Here is an 11,127-nt window from a genome sequence, read left to right as displayed (position 1 = left end):
AAAGTATCTGATTTATTTTGTACTTAAGTATCAAAAGTAAATTTCTGACACAAAATGGACTTAAGTATTAAAAGTAAAAGTATTGAGTAAAAATGAGCAGTTAGATTGTCAAAAATTACATTTATTGGGAGGTGACCTCCCCCCCAAAAAAAGTTTATACTTGCAGCTGTGATGGATTGTGTACAAACTAATGCTATGTCAGAAAGCTATATATTTATACTTCTCATCTAATTACAATAAATTCACACTATCCTGAAGGCAATTTATCAGGATCGTGTTTTTTTTTTCACAATAACTAGCCAGAATGAAATAGAAGTAATGACTTTCTACTTCTTACCTTTTTAAAAAATGCAAGGAGTACAGATAATTGTGTAAAAACGTAAAGTTGGCTGAAAAATAATTACTCAAGTGAAGTACAGATAGCCAAAACTTCTGTACAGTAACAAAGTATTTGTACTTTACAACTCTGGAAAATACATCCCTCCACACAGTTGTTTTGTCGTCTATCTTTTGGATTTCTCTTTGTGTTTCTGTCACCTCGATTTCTGATCGGCCACACATCACATTCAATAAGCTGCACGCTCAAATAATTTCGATTACATAAGTGATTTTAAACATGCAATCTGTTGGTGCTCATGGTAGGTCGGTGTGGGCCAAATGTCGAGCTTGAACTGCTGGTTATTTAACCGGCCATGGACCGGGTTTGCCAATGATGGCATTGTTTTATATGATGGAAAATCACAACTGGACCAGTTGTGGTGCTGGGCCATGCACGGACCAACTTGGGCAAACTACATCTGGGCCACCAAAGTGCCGTCATTCTTTGTGGTATCCGGGCCCAGACAAAATTTGCTATGTGGGTTAGTCAGAGTTGGGGATCAGCTTAAGCTATATGTAAAAATGCAGAGTTTTAGCCACTTTTTGTGTTTGCCAAGCTAGCTTTGCTGTGGCAGCCATCTTGAAGGTAACCAGCTGCAAACGTGCATTCGCCAAACAGTCTCAAAGTTTCTCTTAAATCAGTCCAGTSTTTCATGAGACATTTTGTTAACAATAAAAGCAAACARATAGAGACTCGGGCAAAGCCTTAATCAGCAGCAGATGAAAGGAAAGGAAACAAAGTCGTCTTTWGTTTTAATTGTGCGGCTCCACAGCTTGGATTGAGGTTTTTAGCGGTCATTAGGCAGCAGAAGACCATTTGACAGTCCAGGAGGTTTGRAGAAGGTTTTGCTTGGATGCTTTAAAGTCGCACTGCAGATGGACTTGCAGAAATCCCTTCTGTTGATTCCTTTATGCATGCTTATCAGCAACCAGCAGAGAGCGAGGCTGCTTGAGTTGTGTATGTGCGTGTGTATATGTGTGTTTGTATCGACAGTGTGAGCAACACATGGAGCAGCCGCACATTCGGTGATTTTTTTTCTGCAAAAGCAACAGCTAGAAAATGTGGTTCACGCTGATCATTTTAGGGTTGTTTGTTGCGCGCGATCGAGTTAAATAAAAGTTTTCAACTGAACTCGCATCGTTTTTATGATTGTCCCCTGGGAGAAAATCCTTCTCGCCTTCGTGGATGTGTTAGCTGTGCCTCTACCCTTATCGTTTTAATTAATATTAACATTTTTTTATCCTTTGAGCTCCAATATTTAATAAACCAATGAACCGTGCAGCCTCGCAGGAAAACTACAAGTGGAAGCAAGACTTATTAAACTCTAACTTCTTCCTAATCCTCTAAAACATAAATACTATATGTGGTGGATGTTTTATTGGCTCAGATTTCATCAGTTTGAAACATACAAAACTTGCAATATTTATTCAAAGGATCCCTGTTCTCTACCATAGCAGAGACTATTCTTCCTGGGGTCCACACCAAAAAAACATCACAGCTGACTTCAAAAGAATATTACCATTACAACTTATTATTATTTAGAATAGTCAATTTTTCATCGTAATGCTCCATTTAAATCATAAATTATCATTCAAGTGACTTATTTCATTATGGATGATAGATTTTTTAAACTCACAAATTATTACGATTATCAAGAAATGTTATTTTGGACAGCAACATATTCTAGTAGAAAGAATGCAATTGGAAGTGAAATWAGGCTTTAAATTTAGTGACAAATGAGCTGAATCCAGGACATTTTTTAAACATTTGCCTTTGACTGATTTTGTGAATTCCTTTAAGGAAAACATATTTACTGAAAACTAACTGTCTCTAATTTGGTCAAACCTTGAAGAAAAGAACATGTGTGTGATGTCATGCARCACTGCACACATCTGTAAAACTGGCAGATTTACAGCCATTTTGGGGRTCAGTTRRCTGTGGCAGCCATCTTGAATTAGGTTGACTCCAGAAGGAAATTAAGCGTAGATGTTGCATCATTACATAGTTTAGTTAGCGCTGTGAGAAAATGTGTCATTAATTGCGGTCGAAGTACGCAGTGAATGCAGGTTTAGAGTTAAGCATTTAATTACAGATCATAAAGTCTTACACCTTCAGCTGGACCAAAAACAGACACAGAGTTTTTAATACCAGGAACAAAATAACAAAAGTTTTATACATATGCTTCTGGACTGAGCCACTCGCCCTGGAGCAAACACCACRTCCCGGGGCTCGGTCCTGGATCATAATCTAATGAAAAACGTTTGTCTGTTGTCTTGTGAGACATGTTTTAACTAAACTGTCTCATATAGTCTGTTCTGAAATGACCCAAGTCTACGGTCACTCATGACCGAATGTACACTATCACAGTGCATAAAATATATATAATGATGCGTTTGATTATGCAAATGGAATAAATTATCATTCAGGGTGATAAATCTAAACGAAATCCTCTTTTTCGTCCTGTTTTAATGACAGCTATTTCCTCAGTCACATGCAGGTTTACACCAGCAGTTCAAACCACCTAAACATTACATCTAAACTCTGTTGTTGTTGTTTTTTCCTGTGTTTTCTTTTATTCTGTAATAAACCTGGAGGGAGCATGTGTGCGCACATGTGCAGATGYGTCTGTGTGAACTTGCATGACTTCATGCATGTCCGCCCTCATGGAGGCGATGGTGCTGCGTTCCCCCCTCAGAGGCTCGTCGTTTGGCAGCGTGTTGCCCCTCTCCTCTCCGTCAAAACTCTCCTGACAAAAATGAATGCATCTTACGTTCCAGCGCCATTAAMCCCGGCGCTTGTCTCAGCTGCTGTGTGAATTTCTAATCATCTGAGCCAGGCTGTTGCACAACAGGAACCCTCCCCGAAGCATGAAGTTCAACTCTGCCTAAAGACCAAACGGGCCCCMGAGGATAAACACTGCACCGCTAAAACGCCCCGCAAGTCGCATGAACCAATCCCCCTTTTTTTAATTAAAGGTCAAAAGTAAAATTGCTTTCAGTGGTCATAATGGTTTATTTAAAGCAATGCTCTGTTGACGCAGTTTTTTTTCCCCCCTTTTCCTTCCTAATCAGCCTGGAAATAAACTGAGCAGAAAGAGAAATAAAAGAAGAGGAAAGCCTCACTGCATTTGTGAAATCCAAGYTTTCAGGCTGGGCAGATTAGAAAATCAGATTGTTGTTAGATGTCACAATAAAACAGAATGCTTTAAAGTAGAAAAATACCAGTTTGGATAAGATGCTATCATGTGCTAATTGTGCATGTTTTACATTAAAAACAAACAATTCATGTGTTCTTAGGATTTTCTCTTCAAATTTAACACCAAACTAAATAAATCTCATCAGGTTTATCCTCTTTTTTATTGCAGAGAAACAAAAAGGGTCCCTTTAGTCCTGTATCTTTTCATGATAATTTTATCGGTGAGATTCTTCAAATGATGGAAAAATAAAAATCTTAAAAAAGTTTGAAGAATAATCCAGAATTCACCACAGAATAAGATGTTTATGTCAGGGTGTATGAGTCTGTGTGTGATGTGCACTGCAATATTAAGAAGTGAGCTTTGCTTGTTTTGACCCTGTGGAAGAAAATAAAAAAGAAAGAAAAGTCATGTCCACTTATGTTAGGTTGCCTTCAGACCCAGGCCTCTCTTGCAAAAGAGTACAGAGATCTACATGGGTAAATAAAGGTAAATAAATAACAATATATTAAAAAAACACATATACTTATATACAGTATTTGTGCAAAGTGCTGCAGGGAGCTGACTGTCATTTCCTATTTCGCATTTCCTATTTGTCAGATTTTTTTTTTCTTTAGAGGGTGCCTGCCTAGTCTTTGGGCTGTGTGAGCTGGTTTCAGTCTCATCATCTTCATCCTTTTCTTCACTATCTCTGCAGCTCTGCTTCACTCTTATTGGGCTTTTACACCTGTGATTTCATATCCCTGCTTTGCTTCCTTTTTTTGCAAAGCTGATGGGAGTGTGTGCGTGTGTGTACTATGTGGGGACCATTTTTGTCATACACCCCTACTTGTGGGGACCAACTGGTACTTATGGAGACCTAAGCCTAGTCCACATTGGGGTAAATATCAATGGTGAGTCAGAGATAAGTTTAGGACTAAGTGGTGAACTGAGTTAGATTTAGGGTCAGGTGTGTACATGTCAGGTTATCTTAAAGGTAAGGGATCAGATTAAGCCTGTAGACATTAATGGAAGTCAATGCAATATGTACTAGACTGTGCATGTGTGTGTACTTTTATGATTTTTTCTGGTATACACACCTACCTTGTTAAGASCAGTAGTTTTTATGGGGGACCAAAGACCACTCCTGGTGGAACTCCATTTTTGGGTTAGGGTTTAGGTTTAGGACCAAGATGTGATTTGAGTTTAGGTTAGGTTTAGGCTTAGGTATGTATTGGGGAAGATAGGGTATGGCTCAGTGTTAGGCTTTAGAAATGACTGGGAATGAATGGAAGTCAATGAATGGACTTAACAAGGATAAAAATACAAACTTGTGTGCGTGTTTGGGTGTATAGGTGTGTATGCATGTGGGTTTGTTTTTGTGAACAAGAGGAGGAATATTAACGAAAGTCTCCAAAAGTGAACACTGGACATACGTCTACAATTGAACAACTTTTGGAGTTAACGACAGACGTCACCTCTAACCAAAATCATCCAACACAAATACAAAGTGAGTTTTAAGCTAAAATTTGCTGCGATAGCAGCTGAGAGTCATTCTCAACACATACTCTGAGTGAACATCTCACAGTATTGCATAAAATTAAACATAATGTTATTTTTAAGGTTTGACCAAATTATCTACAACCCTTCATTTCTTCACATCTCAGTTTGAAAAGAAGAAAGGTGATAGGAAATTTGCATTCCTTTCTTTTGATTATATTCCTGTTCTGAATCATTCTGATAACAATGTTTTGGTTGCCACCAGGAGAGCGATGGGAACGGAGGGAGTCGTCTGATTCCTTCGCCACATGAATGTTTGCKTCTGTGGGTTTGCTCGGAGTTCATTAATCCTTTACATATGAATGATTTACCTGTTTTCTCATAACCTCGCTGACAAGACTGACTGATTTCACTTCAGAAAAGAAATGCTGAGGATCGCCCCACTATGCACCTTTGGAAAGTACTTTCCAAGAAATAAAATATGGCTCATTCCACCATCAGAAAACTGTTTCCCTGTGCCAATAATGAAGGTAATATCTCATATCCAATGAGAGTCCATGTGCATCCAGTCGCAGCTCACAGGAGCTTCATAAGTGGTGACTCTTTATTTATTTATTTWTTTATTTGTGAGGGGGCGTCATCAAATGACTCATTTGTCATTTTACTTCAAGGCTTCTTTTGGCCACCATCCGAGCATGAGAGGCCGAGACACTCTCAGTTGCTTGCAGAGTTGTGTGTGTGTGTGTGTGTTGTTTATACAGACAAACTGTCTCTTTTTTTGCGTGTGTTTATGTTACCGTTTGCAAGCTAATATTTAAAGTTAAAGCTGCAGCCTCTTCCAACACACTTTGCTTCCTTTTAGTTCCACTTTTCTTTCCTGTGTTGCAGATTCAATTCTTGAATCCGGAGGATCATTAGCTTCTTCAACAATTCGCTTGTGTTGGCATGCCAAACCTGGGCTGATCTATTTAAGCTCCACTGCAAGGCTACGGTTAATAAGCCAGTGGATGCTGCTGCTTCTCCATTCCCTAGAAACAACAAGAAGCACAAAAGCGATTGTTTCCCCCCAGTTGTTTGGAAAAAAAAAAGCATTTGCAGTTAAGGCCACACATAATGACAGCTCATTTAGCCAAAAACAGGAAATTCAGACTTAAAGTTGCAAGAGAGAGCCAGATTTTTCTCAGCATTCATTTGGAAGATATATGGTCTTATTTATAGTTGGAAAAGTGTGATTTAAAGATCAGTTAAAGTGAAATCAATAAAGACCAAGAGGCACGTAGGTCTGCAGTTTCTAACATTTTCAGGGCATTTAATAATTGCTTTTTATACAGGCCATTTAAAATAAAAATCCAGGTTACACCCCCCACCCCCATCTGGATCAGAGCTCAGTCAATAATACGTCAGTGAGATGAGGATCCAAACTCCTCCATTGTATTAGGGACAAAAGCACAACCTCTGATTTCTCTTTCATCYTGCCATGATTTTACTGATGTCCTAATTTGCACACTTATAGCGTGTATCCTTTGACTTATACTTTTTTTTTTTTACTCCTCTGCTTTGACAGCTCAGTAAAACTGACTTCACGCGTCTTATTGCTGGAYAATTAATAGTTTGGGCCAAGGGCACGGTTAAACAGCACAGGGCCTCGGATTAGTCCTCTCCTACGACTCGGAAGGGAAGAGTTTTCAGGCGGGAGAAAACAGCCTCTGTCATTTTTTTTTACAGCCTCATTTATTGTAATGAGTAAACGCCTGCAAACCCGAGCAGAGGGCCCAATCCCAGRATGGTAATTGGAGGTTATTTCTTCTCGCACTCAGCTCTCGGAATGAAGTGCGTTACTGGTAATAATGGATCTGTGTGTGGGATTTTGGTCCAGGAAAATAAAGAGCTTCCTCTATTGGGCCACCCTTTGTGGCTTTGTGGATCTCGCCCCTTGTTAAAGTTTTCTTTTCACCCACAGTCTTCATCCATCACACTGCAGGCAGACACCTGAGGTGGGTGGAGGGAGAACAATAAGCTCCTGCAGTCAGTTTAACAATTAAAAACAATAAGTTCCTATTTCAGTCGAACTTAAAGTGAAACTGATGCTAAAACAAAAACGTGACTGAATGACACAGCCTAACTAAAACAAGTCCTCCATATTTTTGGCCTGGTGCCTGAGATGTAGGTGAAGCGATCATAATAGCYGTATCCAAAACTTTTCCATCCCAGTTAAAGACGGCAGATAATCAGCTTTAACCAACAAAAAAATAACCACATTTTTACAGAGATTTAGCTAAAGTTTGGTGTGGTATTAGCTGAGAGTCATTCACACTCCAAGCACTGTTGCAAAATTTGTCTGGCCCAGTCCTGGCCCACACATTGCACCAACACTTGGCCAAGGTATTGCAAAGAATGGTGGCCCTTTGGGGGCCTGGATGTGGTTTACCAGAGGTGATCTATGCTTGGGCCAGCACCACACGAACAAAACCACAATGAGGACATTTGTGGCATCTTAAAAACAGTCCCATTATTTGCCAGATCTGGCCCACACCTGTCTGCTTGGGTTATGTGTAGTGAAGTGTGGATCAACACTGAAATTTCGATGCCACCGGTACCAGAACTTTATGCTCTAGAATTGRTACTAAAATCAAAATATTGATACTTCTGTCATTTCAGGTAACAAATATCATTAACTGGGACACAATGGGAAGTAACTAAACTATTGAAATCTTGTCTAAATCCCATGTGATTGGAGGGAACTACTTTTTCTTCCGCCTGGGTAATGCATAATTGCAGTGACACATGCAGTCAGTCAGTCTGCAGACGTTACATGTTCAGTATTTTCATATTAATGTTCATGTATCAGATTTCACAATTTTCATGTATTTTGTATGATTGTGTCTATTGGGTTTTTCTGTTGCTTTAACTCGGCTATATTGTAAATGAGGTCACTCCGTCAAAATTTTTGAGTTTAAAATTAAAAATAAATTACTTTGATGTCTATTTTTTGTGAAGTGGTAATTTGAAATTCTTTACTTATTGTTAGATTTAACAAACACATTAGGTGTATTTTGCACAATTGGGTTAGTATCACTGATACCAGCCTTACCAAGTGTCAGAATCGGAAAGGAAATCTGTTTTCAAAAATCACTAGTTATGTGAGATCATGAGAGATGTTGCAATGTCACATACGATTGTGAATAATGTTATTTTTAAGGTTTGACTAAAATGGCCTGATCTCCATCTCTCATCATAGGATGACATTTTTCTGGAAATCTGACATGAAACAATTCAGGCAATATGTGCAAGCTCTTTTATTTTACAGAGTGGGCTAAATCTGTAAACCAGCTSGACGTAAATTAACTGTCATAGATTAGACAGGCGTCAGATGAAATTACTTAGTTATTAGATTTAAAAAAAATGCAACAGAGGAATGAGATGAGGGAAAACATCATGAGAACCAYTGACATGATACAACACGAGTGCTCGGGAGCGAGCTTAATCGTCTGCATGTTGTGGAAAAGACAACAGGATCAGAAAGGCTTCAGGGCTGATGTGCTTCCTGTTGCAGGAAGACATCAAACTGTTACAAAGAATGCGATGCAGCCGAGTGAGGGAGGATGAGATGGAAGCACAGGGCAACATCTGCCAAAAAGCAGTGTACACACACACTTGTCTTGCTGCAACAAAGCAAGCTGTGTTTATTCTGAGGTATTAGCAAAATTTATTTAAAGGCCCAGCATTATTTGAAGGAATTTTCACTTTTTATGCCCGAGTTTTAGACTACGTCACCTTTGTTAAAAAATATTTGGAGGAGCGTGACCTCATGCAAAAACACAATATGTCACGCTCAGAGGATGAGTTCTGAATGACTCTCAGCCAGGGCTGGCCCAAGCTAATTTGGCACCTTAGGCTGGATTTCAGGTGGCACCCCTTGTGCTGTTTTCTAAGTCAGCCAATTTACATACGATCACATAACAAAATAAAGTTTTGTCTTTGATATTATATTTTTATCTTTATAAACCAAATTAAAATAGTTAACAATATAGAACAAATCAACTATAAAATTTTTTAATTTTTTTGTCCGTCATTTGTGGCGCCCCCTAGATGGACGGCTCCCTTAACATTCACCTATACTGCCTATGCCATGTTCCAGCTCAGCTCTCAGCTATTACCAAATCAAATTTGAGCCCAGTATCAGTAAAAATAGCTATTTTGTGTTTGTCGATTTGCTGTGTTGGTCACCATAATTGGTTTGACTCCAAAAGTTAATTAGACACATGTTCATCCAATAATATCTTTTTAAATAACGGTTTGAATAAAATCAGTCCAGCGGCTCATGAGATGTTTTGGGAACAGAAAAGAGCACAGAAAAGGGCAAAACCATCATTGCAGCCTTTGTTTTTTGGCGTTGGCCAATGAAAAAAAATTTCAAGCTCTTTGTGTGCCATCTACCCCCCCCCCCACCCCCCACCCCAACAAGGTGTAAGCAAAATAAATCAACTGTCCTCTGGCCTTGTGATCTCTCAGATATGATTCATGATTGCTGGTGATAAAGGTGATCATCACAGTTCATAAATCTCCACTCTGTCGAGCAGGAARAATAATTCAGTTTTTATTTGGATTCACAACTTTTACAGTTTCTTGCCTATTTCACGTGATTCTCTCAACTACCCAGTTTTATAATATGGGAGCAAATTAATTACAATCACATTTTGAGTGATGACATCTGGGGTCCCATTTGCGCTGCTTTTCTAAATCAACCTTTGATTTGTTTCACAGGAACCTGGGGAAATCTGGGTTACGTGTCTCCTGCCTGGGGCTCGGTGAGTACCTTTTAATCAGCTTTAGCAAATTTCTAAGGTTTGTGATCATCATTATTCAGGATTCATCTCTGAGTTTGTTTGTGTGACGGCAGAGACATCGAGGGCAGATGCTTCAGACATCCTTTAAATGGGATCATTTCCAAACCTTATGCATCTTTAATTTGGAAGCCTCACGAGACAAAAAAAAAAAACCTTTTGCAAAGTGTTTACAGTTTCCCCTTTTTAATATTTAATCAACAGAAGTGTTTTCAGTAAAMAAATGGCTCCATTATCACACATATTAGATGAACACCATAAGTAGATTTTACCTCCCTTCCTCTGGATCTGTTCATTAAAACTCTTTGTTTTCATTTTTTTCCTGGATTTGAGTCCACACCAAATCGCTTGAAGGGGAAGTGCCGCTGAAGGAAAAATCATTACAAGGCAAAGGAATGATGCAGTGTTGCCCTGACTCGGCAAACACAGAGGAAAGTGTGAAAATGAAACAGTTAATCATTCCCGGAGCGATTTGTTCTTACAGATACAGCCACGGCTCTCTGAGCAGCAGCTGAATATTAACGGAAGGAGARCATTTAGCAGCCAAGAAAGATTACTTTCAAACCTCAAATCTGGCAAACTGTTCTTGAGCTCTTCCCTGCAAGCTGAACAATGAAGGATGTTAATACCTCTTTATTGTCTTTTTGTGCACCTTTAAACCTAGAAGTTGCAAGAAGGGCATGTTTACTGAACCAGTGAACTTAGGATAAGTGCATACCAGACAAACAAACTGCATTTAGGGGAAATAATGTGTATAATATCAGAAACATTTTTTAATCCATAGTCTTTAATCCCTGGAAAGTCATAAAAGTGGATAAAATAAGATGTGATTATGAAAATTGTGCAAAGGAAAGATTTAGCACCGATGAACTTTGTGCAAAGTTTATCAGGATTTATTAGKAAATCATGTTACAGATGCTGTAGTGCATCACCATCATCCTCACCCATAGTCATGACTGAAAAAACAAGATCCCTGGTATAAACAGATCAAATGAGCGTCTTCTGCAGGTTGGATGGGCTCAACCTTAAACATAAGGYAATACGCTCCATCATCTGAGGGGCGCTCGAAGTCGAGCCTCTGCTCTTCCACATGGAAAGGAGTCAGTTGAGGTAGTTCAAGCTTCCTATTAGGGTACCTCCTGGTAACATCCAACTAGGAGGAGATCCCGTCGCAGAACAAACACACACACACACACACACACACACACACACACACACACACACACACACAC

General features: G+C 39.1%; 1 protein-coding gene across 2 annotated transcripts in view; it reads left to right on the top strand.

The window, feature by feature from the left end:
• kcnab1b (potassium voltage-gated channel subfamily A regulatory beta subunit 1b) overlaps positions 1 to 11,127 on the top strand; it is a 49,956-nt gene that overhangs the window by 11,863 nt on the left and 26,966 nt on the right. For both annotated transcript variants that reach the window (XM_014023263.1, XM_014023262.1), the window contains exon 3: positions 9,816 to 9,859. In XM_014023263.1, the coding sequence (XP_013878717.1) occupies positions 9,816 to 9,859 (44 nt within the window). The remainder of the gene's footprint in view (positions 1 to 9,815; positions 9,860 to 11,127) is intronic.

The sequence above is a fragment of the Austrofundulus limnaeus genome, unplaced genomic scaffold, assembly GCF_001266775.1.
Source record: "Austrofundulus limnaeus strain Quisiro unplaced genomic scaffold, Austrofundulus_limnaeus-1.0 Scaffold361, whole genome shotgun sequence".
Classification (NCBI taxonomy): domain Eukaryota; kingdom Metazoa; phylum Chordata; class Actinopteri; order Cyprinodontiformes; family Rivulidae; genus Austrofundulus; species Austrofundulus limnaeus.
This window is presented reverse-complemented; position numbering and strand designations above follow the sequence as displayed.